At 45.4% G+C, this 20,899-nt stretch overlaps 1 protein-coding gene across 1 annotated transcript; it reads left to right on the forward strand.

Moving 5' to 3' along the window:
- Nucleotides 1-1,248: 1,248 nt before the first annotated feature.
- Nucleotides 1,249-17,276, forward strand: lrp6 (low density lipoprotein receptor-related protein 6; the record flags this gene model as incomplete). The annotated part of the gene is made up of 14 exons (XM_071546512.1): nucleotides 1,249-1,475; nucleotides 3,030-3,214; nucleotides 4,294-4,620; nucleotides 5,486-5,688; nucleotides 5,777-5,988; nucleotides 7,318-7,508; nucleotides 9,731-9,940; nucleotides 10,728-10,853; nucleotides 11,266-11,502; nucleotides 11,742-11,852; nucleotides 12,726-12,956; nucleotides 13,546-13,682; nucleotides 14,368-14,465; nucleotides 16,949-17,276. Coding segments are annotated over 14 exons (2,823 nt in total), but the record flags the coding sequence as incomplete, so codon positions are not given.
- Between the last annotated feature and the right edge of the window lie 3,623 nt (nucleotides 17,277-20,899).

Genomic DNA, 20,899 nt, shown 5'->3' on the forward strand with positions numbered 1-20,899 from the left:
CACACTTTTTTCCATTCAGTCGGCTAATGACTCTCTCTCTCTCACTGGCTCTTACTACTTGAAGGTTTTTTTCTCTTTTTACTCTTACAAACCCGATTGCCTTGAGCTGAGTTCTTCAGCTGCAGGGAGGCTGAATGAAGGGTGAGAGATGGTTACATGAAGGTAGACTTTCAGTGCAACAACAATAATGTCAAAACAGGCATAAAAAATTTAGAAAGCAGTATTTATTTATTTATTTTTACCTTCCCAGTGCCGTCTTTCGGCTTAAATGAGCTGAGATTTCGCCAAGCACAGTACGCCCCCCCCCCCCCCCCCCCCCCCCCCTTACTTCTGCCTTGCTCATGAATGATGTGTCGTATTGTTCTGGTTTTTCACTAGGGACTGATCAATCGGCCACTAATCATAATCAGCTGATATACATTCTAAATAGATCGTGATCGGCCGGAAACAGATTTCAACAGCCCGATCGCATCATAGGCCTGCGTTCATTATTTATGCTCATGTGCCATTTGACAGTAATTAAATATGCTCGTTTTATTTTTTTAATAGAGAACGGGCCCATACATTCTTCAAGTGGTGTTGCTCTATTTAATTTCATTGACAGACTTAGTCATTTCATTTCACTCTTTTTTTTTTTTCAGCTGTTTGATTATTGTATTCATTCACTATTCACTGACAGCTCGTATATTCATTTCCGACGTGTGATGTATTTCATCGCCCGTATGATTAGAAACAGTTTAACGTGGACACAAGGCGAGAGCCGATGCTGCCTCAATGAAAATCCCTTTCGCCGAGCGCAAACTAACGTGTAATAACTACGTTCGGGTAAAAACTATAATTTATTTCCACATTGTTAGGCCAGAAATGTCGTGCAGCCACGAGAACAACATCTGTTTAACTCGGTGATTGAAATGTTGCCGTTTCTGCTTGCTGTGCACTTTCAAATGATGTGTCTTTGTTAGTAGAAGTCTGATGTGGAATCATTGAAATCGATGATCAGATTCGTTATCAATCGATCACACCGGTACTAAACCGGTCATAAGAATCGGCACCAAAAAAGTGCCGTATCCTTCGTTTTTCAGAACAACTAGAACTAAATATTTATTCCAAGTATTCACTGTTTCCCCCAGAATTGTATTCTTGTCTGGGTGGAAAAGCCTCTGAAACAGCATTTAGACCATCACGGGACGCTAAAACCCAGGCTCATGAAATTCTATTCTTGCGTCTCTCTCCTCCTCCCGCCTGCAGACCATCAGCCGGGCGTTCATGAACGGCAGCGCCCTGGAGCACGTGGTGGAGTTCGGCCTGGACTACCCGGAGGGCATGGCGGTGGACTGGCTGGGCAAGAACCTGTACTGGGCCGACACGGGCACCAACCGCATCGAGGTGGCCAAGCTGGACGGCCAGCACCGGCAGGTCTTGGTGTGGAAGGACCTGGACAGCCCCCGCGCCCTCGCCCTGGACCCGGCCGAAGGGTGAGCGCCCCCCCCCACCCCCACCCCCCGGGCTGGTGATGGTGCTGGTTAACTAAAAAAAACCGTTTTGAATAATTGCGTGTGGGTTGTGGGTGGGAGACAGTAAAATAATAAGTCATAAAAAGTGCCATGTATTCATGGCTACTGTAGCTGATTTTCCATATGGTATGTGTCACAGCTCCTTGCCTTTGGATCCATAGTAGGGCTGAACAATTAATCGAAATTTTATCGAAATCGCAATATGGCAATATTTGTTAAAGGCGAAATGTGTGTCAGAATACCATTTTAAATGAAATATTGTGGTGCTGCAGAGATGTCCCGGCCTACACATCATATTCTACAGACTTAAGAAAACATCTTTGTTTGGTACGGATCCCGGCAAGAATCACACCATAATCATTTTAATACGTTTTTCAATGAAAATGAGAATAATGATGTAAAAATGATAATTCCCTCTAATATCGCAAATCATATCGCAATTGCAATATCAGTCAAAAATAATCGCAATTAGATATTTTTTCAAAATCGTTCAGCCCCAATCCTTAGTTTTGCAGCAGTTGATGGAGACTTGACTAAGACACTAGCTAGCAAAGGTAATAGTGAAAAAAACGAAGTCAAAACACTTGGAAAAGAGTCAACTGCAAATTGGGTAGTTAAAAATCAAGAGATAGGAAGGATGGAAAAGCAAAGAAATTTTGTTCGACATGATCTGTGATGGATGTGAAGGGGCCTTACATGTATGACGGCTGTAAAAACGGGAACCTCCAACATGACACAGCACGCATGTGGGCGAGAAGACGGCAGCCCGCCACAGCAAAACAAAAATCTAATCTCATGTTTGTGTAGACGGCAGCGACGGCCGTTTAGAGCATTAAATGTTTGTTGGTTGGAAATCACCTATTCTGGTTCGTCATGCGTGCGTGGGTCTTTGATTTTTAGGATTTTAGGATTCTCATCACCTCAGAGAGTCGTGTGTGTGTGGGCGAATAGCAAATACAGGCAGGTATGAGATGTCAGAGTTGACCCACCCATCACCAGAAAGGGGTATTTCCCTTTTTTTATTTGAGCTTGGATCCAGCTGAGGAGTGAGCGGTTGATCCTTATGCCCAGGAGGACGCAGTTTTTACAGTAGTAGAGCGACACACTTTATTCAAACAATAAGAGTAGAAGTAGTTCCTGACTGCTTTTTCAAATCAATGTGTACGCTCACTTTCACCTGAGAAGCTTGTTTACTTCGGAAGTCCCACCTTAGACGACACTTTTCACCCAAACCAATGGAATCCTTTAATGAGATACAGCCGGATCAGCATATTGTGATATTCCCGGGGAAGGGGTTTTTGTTTGTACTAGACTGCTTTTCTGGCTCTTGAGTGTCATTCTGCTGTACAGGCTGCCAGCTTGTCAAAAGAGTGCAACTCGCACACTAATAGCAGAGTGCCGTTTGGATGGAGTCCTTTTAACGCTTAGCACAGAAAACATAGAGAAGGGAGACCCAAGTTATCAGCTTTGTCGCTCACCCCAAGTGTTTTTTGTTCATTTTCCCCTCTTCAACAGTTTCATGTATTGGACGGAATGGGGCGGCAAGCCGAAAATCGACCGGGCAGCCATGGACGGGACGGGCCGCATCACCCTGGTGCCCGACGTGGGCCGGGCCAACGGGCTCACCATCGACTACGCAGAGCGCCGGCTCTACTGGACCGACCTCGACACAACTTTAATCGAGTCCTCCAATATGCTTGGTGAGTATTAAGCATTTACAACAGCAGCAAATAGAAAAACATCTTTATCATTTCTTTACGATGGCATTTTAATCTAGAATACTTACACAAATTCATCAGTATTGGTAGTTACTCACCTAAAAAAACTAACTAGTGAGGTTACACAGTTACTCTTTCTGTCTTTTCTCAGTATTTTTGCCTTACCCACTTTAAAACCATACCATAGTAATATGGCTTGTGCTGCCAAGTGTGTTGATCATCGTTTTAAAATGCAATATGAGACTATTGCTGTGTTTTGAAATCAATAAGCCATAAGACTTAAATTGCATTTTTTCAACTAGCAGCATGTTTTCTGCACGAAATGTTGCAGTATTTTCACTTTTTCCTGTTTTTCTTTTTTTTTTAATTTGCACCAACAAAAATGAAACGATATGAAAGAAAACTAAAAGTAAGAGCATTCTAATATTAAAAAGTAACTAATACCGCATTACAAGGATTGAAAAACGAATGCGCTAAGTTACTAGTCACCACAAAAAAGTAATGAGTACTCTAACGTATGCATTAGGTGTCTTTGTTTTGACTCTTAACTGAAAGCGGTGAACCGTTCTCGTACATATACGAGCTTTATGTACATATCAGATGACAAAAGTGTAAAAATATATTCCCCATTAGTGAGTAGCGGCCATTCTGCTGCTATATTTAGGAGAGGGGAGGGGTGAAGGGACACTTCAAAAGGACGTCAGAGGCCTGCTGAAACAAAAGCTGCGTTGCACTAATGGTCTTGGAAGTTCTGTCCTGAAATGTACCCTCACAGTGGATGGATGTAAACCAGGCCCAAAATATTCCTCACAGAAAACTCTTAAAATGATACTGCTATTAGGCCCGGGCTAAAGCACACGCTTGCACAGTTCTTGCAACACTACCAATTTTGTGTGCAGGGAAAATAGCCTCAACCTTGGCGCGGGACGCCGAGCACAAAAAATAGCCCTCGCCTGGCAGATGTGTGTTATGCAAGGATCTCTCCTTTTTCTGAACTCTCTCTCTCTCCTGGTGTCTTCTCTCTCTCTCTCTCTCTCTCTCCCCCTCTTTGCGGCGCGCAGGCCAGGACCGCGAGGTGATAGCCGACGACCTGCCGCACCCCTTCGGCCTGACCCAGTACCAGGACTACATCTACTGGACCGACTGGAGCCAGCGCAGCATCGAGCGCGCCAACAAGACCAGCGGGCAGAACCGCACCATCATCCAGGGCCACCTGGACTACGTCATGGACATCCTGGTGTTCCACTCGTCCCGGCAGGGCGGCTGGAACGCCTGCGCCTCCACCAACGGCCACTGCTCCCACCTCTGCCTGGCCGTGCCCGTCAGCAGCTTCGTCTGCGGATGCCCCGCCCATTTCTCCCTCAACTACGACAACAAGACCTGCAGCGGTGAGGGGGGGAGGGAGGGGAGGGGAGGGGGAGGGGAGGGGAGGGGGGGCGACATCCACACGCACAGAAAAGACATCGCACATCACGCGAGCGGGGCATATCCGATATCTTAAATATTTAGACTCTGTCCTCGCGTAGATACGTAGAGTGACAGATCTGTCCGGCGTTTGAAGTCGGCCCCCCCCGACATAAGTGGTCACACAACGCTGCGAAAAACACAGATAAAAGGCCACCAGCCCTACCAGTCATTCCCCCCCCCCGAAGCTCCGCGGGATTGAAAGCAGCCGTCTCTCCGGCGCAGGAGAACGAGAGCAGCGGGGTATTTTTCTTTTTAAAGCGCTCGCGGTTTCGCTCCTCCGTTGCCAACTTGGCATCGGCCGGGAAAACTGAAGCTCGGTTTAAGCCCGGCTCCCCTCCACGTCTGTGTTTGACATAGTAAAAACACTTTTTTTTTTTTTTTTTATAATCGGCCCAGAGGCTCCCCAGGGGGAGTCGGGCTTAGCCGAGTGTGTGTGCGTGTGTGCATAGGGGAGAGGCTGCCTACGCACATTCAAATATCATTGGCAGCGTATTTGATGGCCTGTGTCCTTTTTTTTTTTTTTTTTTTTTTTTTTTTTTTTTTTTACTGCTGGAGGTTTTACAGCCCCTAATACAGGTTTTTGCTCTCTCAAGTTGCCACACAGTTGTGTAATTGTTTAAGTTTTGACCGGAGTGATTTTATGCAAATTGGGAAATTTGTTGACTGCGAACAAAATGACTGCATCCAACTGATCAGACCAGAGCAGCTATCCCACTCGCGCCCGCCCCGCCCACACTGTTCCACGCTGACTTTTGTTTTCTCTGCGTCTTTCTTTCCCCCTTCCAGCCCCGACTTCCTTCCTGCTGTTCAGTCAGAAGACGGCCATCAACCGCATGGTGATCGACGAGCAGCAGAGCCCCGACATCATCCTGCCCATCCACAGCCTGAGGAACGTGCGCGCCATCGACTACGACCCGCTCGACAAGCAGCTCTACTGGATCGACTCCAAGCAGAACGTCATCCGCCGCGCCCAGGAGGACGGCAACCAGGTACGGGCTAATTCCTGCACAGGCCATTTTTTTTAAAACGAGAATCCCTCTTAACCGACGTCTTCTCTCGTCTCTCCCCCTTCCCCAGAGCATGACGGTGGTGTCGAGCTCGGTGGGCGGGCCCAACCTGGGCCTGCAGCCGTACGACCTGAGCATCGACATCTACAGCCGCTTCATCTACTGGACGAGCGAGGTCACCAACGTCATCAACGTGACGCGCACCGACGGCAGCCGCGTGGGCGTGGTGCTGCGGGGCGAGCACGACAAGCCCCGGGCCATCGTGGTCAACCCGGAGAGAGGGTCAGTAGCTCGGAGCCACCGAAAAAAAAAAAAAAATGAAGTTAGCGGTTATAGCTCGTACCTAAGTTTTGATGGCGGACGCCGCGGTGTCCGCATGTCGTTAAAGTCTGAAAAAGTCTTCAATTATGTCAATGTAAGGTAGGGCTGGGCGATATATCAATATTATATCGATGTGATATGTGACTAGATATCGTCTTAGATTTTGGATATCGTAATATCGTGATATGGCATAAGTGTCTTTTCCTGGTTTTAAAGGCTGCATTACAATAAAGTGATGTAATTTTCTGAACTTACCAGACTGTTCTAAAACAGGGAAGGAAACCCTGTCTTTGCATTTTATTTTGATCACAGTCTTGTTTTAATGAAAGTGCTTGCGACATCTCACATGTGGCTTTGACTTACAACTGAACATTTAGCCTACTTCGTAGAAAATACCGAGATATATATCGTGTATCGCCATTCAGCCTAAAAATACAGAGATATGATTTTTGGTCCATATCGCCCAGCCCTAATGTAAGGCCTTCAAAACCATGAAAATGTCATAATTTGGTTGCACTGAAAATCATTAAAAAAGTCTTAACTGTGTCTCTCTGAAACCTGAATACATGCCTAGTTGTTTTGAAGCCTGAGGCTATAGGTGTACTTGTTCTTGTTGTCATTAAAACAACATGTTTCTTGGCCTTGGAGAAAGGTGCATAAGTCATTGTCATGCGTGTTTTGACATTTATGGGAGTAAACTCCAGTGAGCTCACATGCATTCGTTGCCCTGCTCCTTTTCAGACTGAGGACAGTTCTTTTTTGTTTGCTTGTCATCGTTTTGTCCCGAACTCGAGGCACTCGAAACGGCAACAAAAGCCCTTGTTTTCTGATCACACAGTAATTTGTTCCCCCTTGTTGATTCATTCAGCCTCATGAATTTCCTAAGCCCATCTTTGCTCGGCCGGTGCCAAGTCGCTTGTTTCGAACCGAAATTGTAGGGTTTTCTTTGGGCCCGGGTTCAGACAGTAATCTCTAGGTCATTGTGCGGTTTCTGCGCAATGGAGTCTGCAGATGTTCTGCCGCTTTCAGAGCCCAGAATGGAAAACACTACCATTAAGGAACATCCATGGGAGGCTTCTGGCTCAGGCCGCCCCCCCCCCCCCTCCTGTAAAACTGCGATGAATTACATACACGATTGATCTTTCAGAGAGCGGTTCTTGTATGTTTTTTTTCAGCGGGTCCTTGCGAAATGGAGAAGAGTTGCACCGAATTCCAAGGTGGGAGGATTAACAGATATTGTGTCTCCCCCTCCTCCTCCTCCTCCTCCCTCTTCCTCCTCCTCTCCGACAGGTACATGTACTTCACCAACCTGTTGGAGCGCTCCCCTAAGATCGAGCGGGCGGCGCTGGACGGCACGGAGCGGGAGGTGCTCTTCTTCAGCGGCCTGGGGAAGCCCGTGGCGCTGGCCATCGACAACGAGGTGGGCAAGCTCTTCTGGGTGGACTCGGACCTGCGGCGCATCGAGAGCAGCGACCTCTCCGGTGAGTCCCTCTGGAGTCTTCTAACCCGGAGTCCCGATTACGTAGGCGTCGGGGGTTTCGGAAAAGTCTGGAAAAGTGTGTATAGCGGCTGTAAACTCAGTTATTTTACATATCGTGCTATCTGTTGCTGTGGAGGTATAGATCGGAGTGACCAAGTTGCATGAGGTGAACACTAAAATCTTCAAATCCGCTCAAGAAATGAAGGTCTTGAAAGAAAAAGTACAGATTTTGACATGGGAAACATGTAGGAACAATGATAGATGGGACTGAAATCTCTGTCTTGACAATATGTCTGCACAGTAATAGTTTAATAAGCAGCTGTAAAAGTAGATGTACTACTTTATTCTGGCTCTTGCTTTACGTTATATTTATGGGCAGGATTAAATTTGGCTGTAGAACATTCAGCTACGTCTTTACGGGCATTTATATGATATGATAACACATAGTCAAATGTTGTGTTAAACCGATAACATTTGAAAGTCTTTGCCCGTCCCTGCTCGCCACCCTACACTCTCTGACCTTGAGCCAATCAGAGTGCAGCAACCAATGGTTCTGTGTCAAACTCCTCCTGATTGGCTGTCTGTTTGCGCTGCTCTACACAAAGCGGTAGCATCTAAACTCGTGTTTCTCCACTGTCTGGATGCTGAACTAGCCTATCGTTAGTAGAAACTCAACGTTATTCCCGAGTGGCAACGCATTGTAGGTGTGAGGCCACCAAAAAGAAAAAACTGAAGACAAAAAAAATTGGTGAGGAAGCAAATTTTAAATGAAAACTCTACATCTGCTCTCGTCTCTTTATGGAATATTCACACATTACCTGATTCTATACAGGAATGAATAGTAAAAATGGGCATATTTTTTATTCTGCCCAGTAAAAATTACTTTTTTAGTTGACTAAGCCTTGGCAGGTGAACCAAAAAGTGAATTTCAGACACTTGCAGCCGCTCAGTAGCGTGTGTGTGCGCTGCGTTTCGCTCGGGGGGGGGGGGGGGGGGGGGGGGGGGGGTTTGACACCATCAGGAGAGAGGCAGGGAGCAAATGTGTGAACCAGCGCCGGGGAAGGCCACTTCTTTAAGGACACGGGGGAGTATTGTGCCTGGCTCGGAGAAGTTTGGCCCGGAGCCCCGTGCTCAGCACATTCCAGCGATTCTCTGGTGCCCCACGCAGGCAGAAAGGAATGCGAACCATCTGTACGAGCCTCGGGAAGAGGGGAAGAGGGGAAGAGGGGAAGAGGGGGGGGGGGGGGGGGGGGGGTTCCTCGTTCCTCGTTCCTCGTTCCTCGTTCCTCGTTCCTCGTTCTTGAGATCCTTTTCCCTTTTTTATTAGGGAGGAGGGCAGACATTTTGAGGCGCGTACTCGAGGCCCCCTTCCCCTCCTCTTTGATCCTGCGCAGGGTAACGCGGTTAGGCCGGCTAAAATTAGAGCGACAGGGGCGCCTGCACTGCTGTTGACCTCCCACGGCAGATGCTGGGCGCCCTCCTCGGGGAGTTTACTTTCGGCAACGGCTACTCCGGCACTCGCGATAAAACCGTCTCGCGCCTCGATGGCTTTATCCGGGTGAAATACCGCCACCGGATCTGGCCCGGAGTTTGCTTTTTAGCCCCGGAGACATGAAAACAACGGCTGTGTTACAGGACCTCAGCTCACTGTGTTGTTATTAGTCACTCATCACTCACACAGCCAATCTGTAATAACAAAAGCAACGTTGGTGTTTTTGAACGTGTAGCTTCACTGTTCTCTCTTTTCTTCCTGCTTTCCTCCGTTGTTGTTGCTGCACTGACCTCCTGCTCTGTAGCCACTAGCCTCACCTCGATAGCCACAACCAGCTCACCACTGGCCACATCTATATGACATGCCCCACAACAAATGGTATACTCCCAAAACGTCCCAGCATCATGGGAACAGGGGGATTTAAGCATGAACACACAGACTGATAATGTAGAATATATCCTATTTATTGCAAAAAAGTTGCATATTGTAGCGTTAAGAATTGAAGTTTGGCTGCCAAACTGTAAACAGCCTCTCTGTAGAAAATGTGGCATTCTTTCTCTCCTGTCTTCTGGAACACTGACCTCGCTGTACCACTGTCCCACTCCTCCTTGCCTCTCCCTCCTTGCCTCACTTCCCTCAGTTTGCCGCCCGTTTTGTTGCCTCAGTTTCCTGAGCTTTTTTGCCCTACAACCTCGTTTCTCCCTGGCGCTCTTTTTTTTTTTTTGATCCAGGCGCCAACCGCATCGTGATCGAGGACTCCAACATCCTGCAGCCGGTCGGCCTGACGGTCTTCGGGAACCACCTGTACTGGATCGACCGGCAGCAGCAGATGATCGAGCGCATCGACAAGACGACGCGCGAGGGCCGCACCAAGATCCAGGCCCGCATCGCCTACCTGAGCGACATCCACGCCGTGCACGAGCTGGACATGAGAGAATACAGTAAGCCGCTTTAAGAACCAGGAAACAAATCAATTCTGTTCTTTTTCTTTTTGCCGTATTGAGTCAATAACAGGAAGTAAAAGCTGTATTATTGTGAAAATGTAACTTAAACGGAAGTTGTTGACACCTTAGCTATGATTTTACCCCCCGCTTCCATCTTCATCTTGTATGCAAATGAGTTTTGGTGACTGCCAATGATGGGAGAATTTACTTCCTCTATTAGTTTGCACTGACTGCTGCAAGTGATGCATATACAGTACTGTGCAAAGATCTTAGGCACATGTAAAAGAAAAAAAGTAAAGCGAAGATGCTTTCAAAAATAATTAAATGAAAAGTTTCTGAATATTAAAAAATTTACTATAAAGAGCAGTCTACTGACACACTAATGCAGAAAAAAAAAAATATCTAAGACACAATTTGTATAAAAACATCTTGGGTGCCTAAGACTTTTGCACAGTACTATATATACAGTAATATATGGTGATACTTATAACTAAATCTTTTTATTATTGTAAGACAACATTAACATTCTGTGGCATTTTTTAATAATTCACATTGTATCAGCAGTGCTTCTATGTGTATATGTAACATGCGATGAGCTATATTTGCTAATGATTCAATTACTGTATTCTCCATAGGAGATAAAGGCAGCGGATCTGAGCTGCTTACATTCAAACAAACTGCTAATTCATTAGGTCTGTATCGCTGTGGGACTGTCCTGATTCTGTACTGGTTTATATTGCTAACCTGTGTGTGTGTGTGTGTGTGTGTGTGTGTGTTTCCTCAGGTAAACACCCCTGCACCTGGGACAACGGTGGCTGCTCCCACATCTGCATCGTGAAGGGGGACGGAACGACCCGCTGCTCCTGTCCCGTCCATCTGGTGCTGCTGCAGGACGAGCTCTCCTGCGGAGGTAAGAGGCATCAGTCAGCTACCGTCCCGAATAGAGCTGGGTATTATGGGATTCATATCACGGTATAGTTAAAAGCATGTACAATCACGGTATATATAACTTGCTTGAGAAAGTGACAGCTGAACTGAGTTTGTCTTCCCACAGCTGCTCCACCAGTCTCTTGTTTTTACTATTGTTTTCCTCATATTCCACAATGTGTTTGGATTTGAGGTAGTAGTAGTAGTGTTTCCAAGCCTTGGTAATGATTGTCATGTGACATATTTTACATATAATGGTTTTTCGAAAAGACTGCGGTTGTACCGGGCAGCTGGAAAAGAGTATGCAGCTCCGTCGACTTTCCCTGGATAAATACCCGCTAACTCCGCCTCCTCCTCGCTCTCTCTCTCTCTCTCTCTCTCCCCCCACCCCTCAGAGCCCCCGACGTGCTCCCCGGAGCAGTTCTCCTGCACCTCCGGGGAGGTGGACTGCATCCCCCAGGCGTGGCGCTGCGACGGCTACCCCGAGTGCGACGACAGCAGCGACGAGGAGGACTGCCCCGTGTGCTCCGACTCCGAGTTCCAGTGCGACAGCCGCCAGTGCGTGGACCTGAGCCTCCGCTGCAACGGGGAGGTCAACTGCCAGGACCGCTCCGACGAGAACAAGTGCGAAGGTGAGCGGGGCGGAGATTGGACGGATCTTTTGAAAAAAATCCCAAAGTTTCTATGTTTTTGCTGTTAAATTCAATTCCGGGTAGCGTGAAAAGCGTCTTGAAAAGTCTTAAATTTGACTTTCTGAAAACTGCGAACACCCTGTAGAATAGACACATACTCAGCCGAATGTTCCATATTAAGTAGAAAACTATGTATGGAATATGCAAAAGAAAAATGGATTTCGTCTTTGCGTTCCCAGTCCGCTGCCCTCCCGACCAGTTCAGCTGCTCCAACGGCCAGTGCATAGGAAAACACAAGAAGTGTGACCACAACATGGACTGCACGGACAACTCCGACGAGATCGGCTGCTGTAAGTCTCGAGCATCATTTGGATCTGATATTTTTGTATAGAAGCTGCTGATATCTGGTGTTTTTAACCAAATTTGACAATTTTTATGTCCAAAAAATGACAAGGAGTCATTGTTTTTGCCAGAATTGTATTCTTCTCAGGGTGGGAATAGCCTCTCAAACAGCATTTAGACTAGCCTTTTTCATATCAAGGGACCCCTAATTTAGTCCACATTAGAGCCACAGACCCCCATTTGATGAGATTTTGTCTCTCAGACCCAAATCTGAGAATATTTTTATTGCTAGATATGATTTTGTCCAGAATTCCACGACTATCTGTATTGTAGCTAGAGAGATAACAGTGAAACTAAGATCAAAACAGTCATTCTTCTACATTCTCTAACTGTGTTCACTTCTTGTAAATGAAACAATGCTGAAGTTTAACAAGTCACCAGTTTGCTGGGGACCCCCTCAAGGACCCCTGGAGGTCCCCGGACCCCACGTTGAGAACCACTGATTTAGACCATCATGGGACACTAAAGCTCTCCACTGAAACCCAGACTAATGAAATTCTTTTAGTGTCACCAGCTCTTTAAGGCAGTCTGACCCACCAAAACCTATTCAATAGTAGGGAAACTCTGGGATACATTAGCACCCTTATATGAAGAATTCATTTATAAAAACATTACTGAACATTAAAGGGGATAAAATGTGCAAATGTCATGTCAAGTGTTGGGAGTCAGGGAGGAACCTCCATCATATCCTGGGCGACACTGATCGGCTATTTGACATCTTTAATAAAAGTCTAATATCGGCCCCATGTATCGGTCTAACCCTCACTGAACTTTGCTGGTGTGACGCTTAACGTTCTCTTCTCTCTCTCTTCGCCCTCCAGACCCGACGGAGGAGCCGTCGCCGCAGCCCTCCAACACCATCGGCTCCATCGTGGGCGTGGTCATGGCGCTGTTCGTGGTGGGCGCCGTGTACTTCGTGTGCCAGCGCGTCCTGTGTCCGCAGATGAAGGACGACGGGGAGACGGTCACCAACGACTTCGTGGTCCACGGGCCCTCCTCCGTGCCTTTGGGATACGTGCCGCACCCGAGCTCGCTGTCCGGCTCGCTGCCAGGTGGGGAAACGAGTCTTAAAGGGGCTTCGAGTAATCGATGAGTTCTATCGGCCTCTATTGGCCACCGGTAGGAATCGCGGCAACATCCACAAGTCTCTGGCACAGCTTGTACTTGTAGTTCAGACCCCTGATTTAGTCCACATTAGGGCCACGGACCCCCATTTGATGAGGTTTTGTCTCTCGGACCCAAATCTGAGAGTATTTTTATTGTCAGATATGATTTTGTCCAGAATTCCATGACTATCTGTATTGTAGGTAGAGAGATAACAGAGAAACTATGATCAAAACAGTCATTCTTCTACATTCTCTAACTGTCTTAACTTCTTGTAAATGAAATAATGGTGAGGTTTAACAATTCATCAATTTGCTGGGGACCCCCTGGAACCCCCCTCAAGGACCCCTGGTGGTCCCCGGACCCCACGTTGAGAACCACTGTTGTAGCCGACATAAAGAAAGTGTCATTTTCACAATGTAGAAGAGTAAGCTCGTGCCAGTATTAAATAGTGGTAAAAATTGGACGTATTTCTTTTGTAATAAACACAACCTGCCGTACGAGGATGATCATTGGTTCCCCAAACCCCGTCGACAGGCATGTCCAGGGGGAAGTCCGTGATTGGCTCCCTCAGCATCATGGGCGGGAGCAGCGGCCCGCCGTACGACCGGGCCCACGTCACCGGAGCCTCGTCCAGCAGCTCCTCCAGCACCAAGGGCACTTACTTCCCACCGGTGAGACACACACACACACACACACACACACACACACACTACAAAACCATCCAGCAACACAGGCTATCTGTAGGTCTTTAAAAAGTCTGAAATCATCTAGATTTTAGGCCGTAAAAGGTATTCAAATGTCTTGAATCCAGGTATTAGAGGTTGTGTTTTGTTCACAATGTAATGGCAGGTTTCTTTGCATCTTAAAATGTCTTAAAAGCCTTAAATTTGGCTTTCTGAAACCTGCAGATATCCCGTCTCGCCACTCTTCGCTTTCATTTTCAGACACACTCTCCACTCTCCACTGGACGTTGCGCCATAACCAAAAGGAAGCTGTGGCGAAATCTTATTTTCAAATTATCTTTCCAAACCATAATTTTACAGCTCTTCAATTTTGACCCACGGTGCAATTTTCCCTGTACCCCACCTTTTGCTATTAATTCACTCAACTCTAAGAAGCCATTGTGTAAGGACCTAACCGCAGCCATCTGTTTCCATGAGATCTCAGGCTAATACCCAGTCAGAGAGGCAGGGTCTCTGGCCGTGTGAAACTGCAAAAGTGTCAGGATACCGCAGCCACTTTAAACAGTTAATCGCCTCTGTTTAATGATGTGTTTTGTTTTTTTCCTCATAATAAAATGAGCTTGTGTATGATTTGAATTTTTGTCCCATTTAAAGCGAATTGTTGTTTTTCCAGATCCTGAACCCTCCTCCGTCCCCCGCTACTGTCCGCTCCCAGTACACCATGGAGTTTGGTTATTCCTCCAACAGTCCCTCAACACACCGCTCCTACAGGTACATTACACACACACACACACACACACACACACACACAGTTGATTTGGCCTTAGCGTAACCTTTTGCTGGGAAAGACTGATTTCTTTGGGTGGGTAGTAGCCTTATTTTTATGGTCCAATTATGGTTTAAGCTCTGCTCGTCTCGCACTGTGTTCTCAGCGACATTTAAACTGTGCAGGATTAGAACTTAACTGTCCTCTGAGACTCTGAAGCTCCGCTCCCTCAGTTTGCGTTGCTGAATTCCTGAAATCAATAAGAAAACTATTCCCGTTTCCATGTATATTTAAGAGAATACCAGAGAAATTGATCTGGTTTGGAAATGTAATCAAACGGCAGGATTGCAGTCTGCTGCGCTGCGAGTTGGAGAAATTCCTCCAGCACATGCTAACACTTAAAACAAGCCCTCTCTGTACACAGGGGCCCACTTTCAAAGAGACTCGGCTCCTTTTGTTTAGCCTTTCCCTGTGCATTTTGAAATGGCACAGCCTTCGCTGATTTGCAAACACTCTCATACCGTGTAGCGGGTTTGTCGAGCTTAGTGTTTCCTTTCATCTGTGATCAAATGTTTTATTTTCATAGGAAAAGTAAAAGTAGGCTTGGATTCCTGTGGTAAGTTAAAGTGGTAATAGAATAGATGAGATACTCATTTTTCTTTTTTAAATGTAGCCTCCATCTTTGTTGCCAAGCGCTCATTGCTGTGGTGTTTCTGCACTGCACTTCCCAGAGATCACCTGTCAATCAAACAGTGTGTCCAGTACTGTGACGTCATCCTCCTTCTATTTTCTGTTGATGCAGTTTGAGTTTCTCTTTTCTTTGTCTGTTGTAGCCATGGTAGCTATCACTGCTCATGCTAACTACCCGGTTCTTTGCCTGTTTATTCCAAACAAACCGGAAACGTAAAATGCATCATAGGGCTGCAATTAACGATTATTTTCATTGTCGATTAATCTGTAGATTATCTTCTCGATTAATCGATTAGTTGTTTGGTCTATAAAATGTCAGAAAATGGTGAAAAATGTGGATCAGTGTTTCCCAAAGCCCAAGATGACGTCCTCAAATGTCTTGTTTTGTCCACAACCCAAAGATATTCAGTTTACTGTCATAGAGGAGTAAAGAAACCAGAAAATATTCACATTTAAGAAGCTGGAATCAGAGAATTTTGACTTATTTTACTTAAAAAATTACTCAAACCGTGTAATTGATTATCAAAAGAGTTGGCAAATAATTTAATAGTTGACAATTAATCGATTAATCGTTGCAGCTCTAATGCATCACTTGATTTTGGGTTTAATAAATGTCAGTTTGTTAGCTAGCCAACCATAGTATCTGGTCAGCTAACTGTCACTGTTTTCTTGTCAACACGTCCAATTTGCACACTAGCTAACATGTCTAGTAGAGGCGAGCATTAGCAGTGGCTTGTAGTTGCACATTAACATTGGATACTTTGCTAAGTTAGCCTGTTAGCTAGTTAGCTAAATAACAAAGACAAAAAACATTTATTCTCAGGCTCTTTTGAAGCTACAACTCCAAGTGTTTGAGAGTAGAGACTAGAGCTAAAGACAAGACAGTTTACTGTGTCACAGTAACCAAATCCACCTTATCACACTATTCACTTTACTTAGAACATTGCTGAATTCACCTCCACCCACACCACAACAATCTTTTTCAGGTATCTCTCTTTTCTAGCCCGGCTGTTATATATTTAGACATTGTTTTGTGCACAGTCAGTTCCTCCATGATGGAGACAGATGTGGTTGATAGGAGATTTGTGACGCAGCTGCAACACCTCTGTTACTTTCAAAGAAATGAGACTAAATGAGACTTTTGGACACCACCTGTTAAAAAGTCAGTGGTGGAAGAAGTACTGAGATCTTTTACTTCAGTAAAAGTAGCAATACAACAATGTAAAGATACTCCATTACAAGTAAAAGTCCTGCATTCAAAATCTTACTTAAGTCAAAGTACATAAGTATTGGCAGCAGTAGTAGTAGTAAACATACTCATTATGCAAACTGTCCCCATTTAGAGAGTTATATTTTTCATAAATTATTGGAATATTAATACTGATTTATTGACATACATGTACATGTAAGCAGCATTTTAAAGTTGTCAACGTGAAGCTAATCTTAACAATTGAGCTATACTTTTGGGTAGTCTAATCTATAACAATGCTATTTTATAGTTATTTTATAAAGATGATCAAATGTTTTAAAAATACAATATTGATCTGAAAAGTAACTAGTAACTATAGCTGTGAAATAAATGTAATGGAGTAAAAAGTACAATATTTCCCTCTGAAATGTAGTGGAGTATAAGTACAAAGTAGCATAAAATGGAAATACTCCTTCGGAAATACCTCAAAATTGTACTTCAGTACAGTACTTGAGTAAATGTACTTAGTTACTTTCCAGTTACTTTCCACCTCTGTAAATAGTTCCGTTGACCCACACAGTGTTTCCCTCTGCCTCCCCCCACACACAGCTACCGGCCCTACACCTACCGCCACTTCGCCCCGCCCACCACCCCGTGCAGCACGGACGTGTGCGACAGCGACTACACGCCGGGCCGCCGGGCGCCGCCCAAGTCGGCCGCCGCCGCCGCCACGGCCGCCGCCGCCGCCGCCGCCAAGGGCTACACCAGCGACCTCAACTACGACTCGGAGCCGTTCCCGCCGCCGCCGACCCCCCGCAGCCAGTACCTGTCGGCCGAGGAGAACTGCGAGAGCTGCCCGCCGTCGCCTTACACCGAGCGCAGCTACTCCCACCACCTGTACCCGCCCCCGCCCTCGCCCTGCACGGACTCCTCGTGAGCCGAAACACCCCCACCCCCCAAACCCCAAACCTACACAAACACACACACAGCTCCACCCCTCCCCCCCCCCCCCCTCACATGTAAATACCAATTGTGCATATTATGAGTCTAAAAATGGGAAAGAGAGACTGACGGTGTAAAAGAGGAGAGGGAGTATATCGGAGGGGGTCGGGCGCCTGTACATTACAAAAAAAAAAAATAATGAAAAAAAAAAAAGAGAAAATGGGAGCTTGCAAAAGAGCTGCAGAACATTTGTACATTGAAAAGAGAAAAGCATATTTATATATTTTCTATACAGTGTTTACTGATAATGCCATAGAGGTTTGTATTAAGAAATTTGTACATTTTTTTAAGAAAAGGTTTTATTAAAATCATCACAAATATAAGTTGCCTTAAACCAGGAGAGGAGAAAATTACCTTCCTTACAAAGGCTGAAGGACACAAAAAAGCACATGACAAACGGGACAGCGAGACGGAATTAATCTGATGCCAAATATGAAAAACATTTACCATTTTTTTTTTTTTTTTTGCTCAACACTACTACTACTACTACTACTACAACTACAGGATGAGGCTGGGCTGTGGAAAAGAGAGGAGCTCCCCCCGGAGGCCGCCGCCCGCCACTGCAGCGCTCCCACTCTGCAAGGCCCGGGCAGCCATTTTGTCAGAGCCGGAGCAGGAGCAGGGATTTCTCCAGTCACCCTGTAAAACTGGGTTAGGAGTGGCTGGATAAGCCTTTTTCAGTGGCAAAGAATGTGGTACTGGGTCTTTTTTTAATTTTTATTTTACCTTCATTTACAAAACGGTTCATAGGATCTTGTCTGTATGTTTTTTGGGTTTTTTTTTTTACTCCGGTGTTGCAGATGTGAGTCATTTCGCTGGAATCACAGAAGCAGGACAAGAAGTTCTGGATCTGAAGCAATAACACTAAGGCACATATTTATTAATTTTTGTCACTAGCCCTCGCTCGGCACGCCGGTAGCCACTAACCGTGTCGGCGGGGGGGGGGGGGGGGGGGGGACTATTCGGGGCTCGGTCAGAAGTTTTCGAGAGACGCGGGGGAAAAAATTTCGATCGGGAATCAAGTCGACAGCAGCATGGCTCACATCTCCAATTCACCAGCCGCATACAGACAGGACGTAAACCAAAACGTAGGCTGTGTTTGTCCTTTTTTATTTTTATTTTTTTTACATTACAATGCCTGACTGCAACTGTAGAAACCCTATTTGAGTGAAGCAAGACCCAAAGCACATCGACTACAGGGGGCGCATCCATTGCTTTGAACCCCCCCCCCCCGAACACGACTTTCCTCGGCTCGGTTTTAGCGGCGTTTCCCTCCCACCAAGGACAAGATCTCGTGCCTGACCAGTTACACATCTTCATATTGTTTTTTTTTTTGTTTTTTTTTTTATTTTATGTTGTTGTTGTTCTTGGAAAACACAAAGGAAAATCCAGTGCCCACTAAATGCTATAGTATTTTTGTACCACATATTGTGTAGATAACGTATTTATAAGCTATATAGAAAATCCATTGTAAATCTATCCATTGAATTCTTGCAGTACTTTCTTTCATTCCGTCTTTTTTTATATGCCTCATTATATTTTTCTACAAAATATCACTCCAAAAGTATGGCGACAATCTCAAGACAGATCAGTCAAAACGAAGAACATATCCAGGTGTGTTTTCCTGTGTTTGTAATCGAGAGTTATCTGTACACTTAACTGCTCACAGGTCAATCTGACGCTGAAGGACTATTGTGCCAAATCGGATTTTTTTTTTTTTTTTTTTTTACAATCTGGAGCCTCCTCGCTGAGTCCAGTTTGGGCGAACTGGAGGCCTTGTTCTGCGAATGGAGGCGGGAAGAAAAGAGGAAAAAAAAGAAGAAGAAAAAAAAAACGCCGAGCCGGGACCACGGGTCTACATGAGGTGGCATCTTATTCTGTTGCCTTTCTGCTTGTATCAAACAATCTCTTTTTTTTTTTTGTAAAACTGTCCTGTCTTCTCGTGCCGTCTTGTGATGACCAGAAATCTATTTTTCAACGTAACTTTTGTCGCATCGTCTAAAAAAAAAAACAAAAAAAAAAAAAAAAAACGTTCGTCCGAGGAGGATTGTTTTGTCGACGTTGTCTCTCTTTTTTCTTTTCTTTTTTTTTTTTTTTTTTAGCATTCCTCCCTAGCGTCAAGATGTTCGGCATGGGTACAGGTTCTTCTTCGTTCGCAGCTCCTTCCTGTGTTTTTTTTTTTTTTTTTTTTTTTAAAGGAGACGTCGTGCAAATCTGTGTTGTTTTCGCTTCGTTTTTTTTTTTTGTTTTTTTTTTTTGCGTTTTTGCTCTTTTCTACATCCAAATTGTTCCCTGTAGTGAAGACGAATACACCAGCATGCATTTGAAGACAATCTTTAACGCTTACACACACACACACACACACACACACACACCTCGCCGACACCTCAAGTTGTTTCTGTTCTTCGAAAAGTCTAAATGTGTCTGTTTCTTTTTCTCAAAGGGCAAACTGTGTGTATTGACGAGACATGCTTATTCTTTTTTGTGTTTTTTTTTTTTTTTTTTTTCTTGGTTTTCCATTAAAAGCAGTGATATTCAGTCTCAGACCTGACGTGCTGGTTAGGTTAGACATCGGAAAATCAAAAAAAAAAAAAAAAAAACTGTTTATCTGGAATGGAAAACCCAAAACCACCAAAACCAGTAATGACGCCAAATGTATATCTTGGACCAGTATATATATCGCTCCCCTGCTGCCTCCATATCTTCAAGTCTGTGGCGTATTTCTGTCAACATGTAAACGAGCCAAGAAACTGCCTGTGGTACAATCACTCATTTACATATCTTAGGTGTTTTTCAGGCCAACCGTGCACATCCATGTCGAATTTAAACATTTGTTCGGAGAGGTTCTCATTCTCTTAACTGCACTTTACAGTACTTTTTTAGCTGACATCCGGTACAACACTACCACGTTATCACGCGGCTGACTTAGATTCACGGTAAGGGTGGGAACGTTCGTGCGTGCGGAAGTGTCCGTATGAGAGAGGGGGGGGGGGGGGAGAGAGAAAACGATCGGCTCGGTCGGGAGAGAAAGTTTTTGTCGTGTACGTCGAGAAACGAAGACGGGAACGAAGACCAATCGGATCGGAAAAGCTGAATGCGGCCGTTCTGTTTAGTTTTCCGGCTCGGTGTGGTGGTTGAATTGTCGGCCATCTTCCCTCGGGCTCACAGCGTTGCGGTCCGTCAGGTCGCGTCCTCACAGCGTCGTCGCGTCCTCACAACGTCGCGTCCCGTCGGGTCGAGCTTCGCAACGTTCGAAAGCGGAAAAAAACGACGTACATTGTACAGATTGCGGTGCAAAGCGGCGCGGGAAAAAAAGGTCAAAGAAAGTTGTTCTGTTGTAAAAAGACGGTATTATTCAAGGTGGACATGCTGAGGTTAAGTCATTTGGAATTTTTTTTTAAAAAAAAGCACTTTTGTCTCCATGTTATCGGAGGTCAATGATTTTAAGATGGGGAATCCGGAGAAGTTTGTTGTTTTTTTTTTTAAATGTTGTCATTCATCCATTTTGATACCATGGTGCTTTGCAAGGATGTATTTCAAGATGACCAACATTTGGTT

The sequence above is a fragment of the Centroberyx affinis genome, unplaced genomic scaffold (genome assembly GCF_046629955.1).
Source record: "Centroberyx affinis isolate AG114_WGS23_722 - 3 ecotype Tasmania unplaced genomic scaffold, CSIRO-AGI_Caff_v1 ptg005299l_1, whole genome shotgun sequence".
Lineage (NCBI taxonomy): Eukaryota > Metazoa > Chordata > Actinopteri > Beryciformes > Berycidae > Centroberyx > Centroberyx affinis.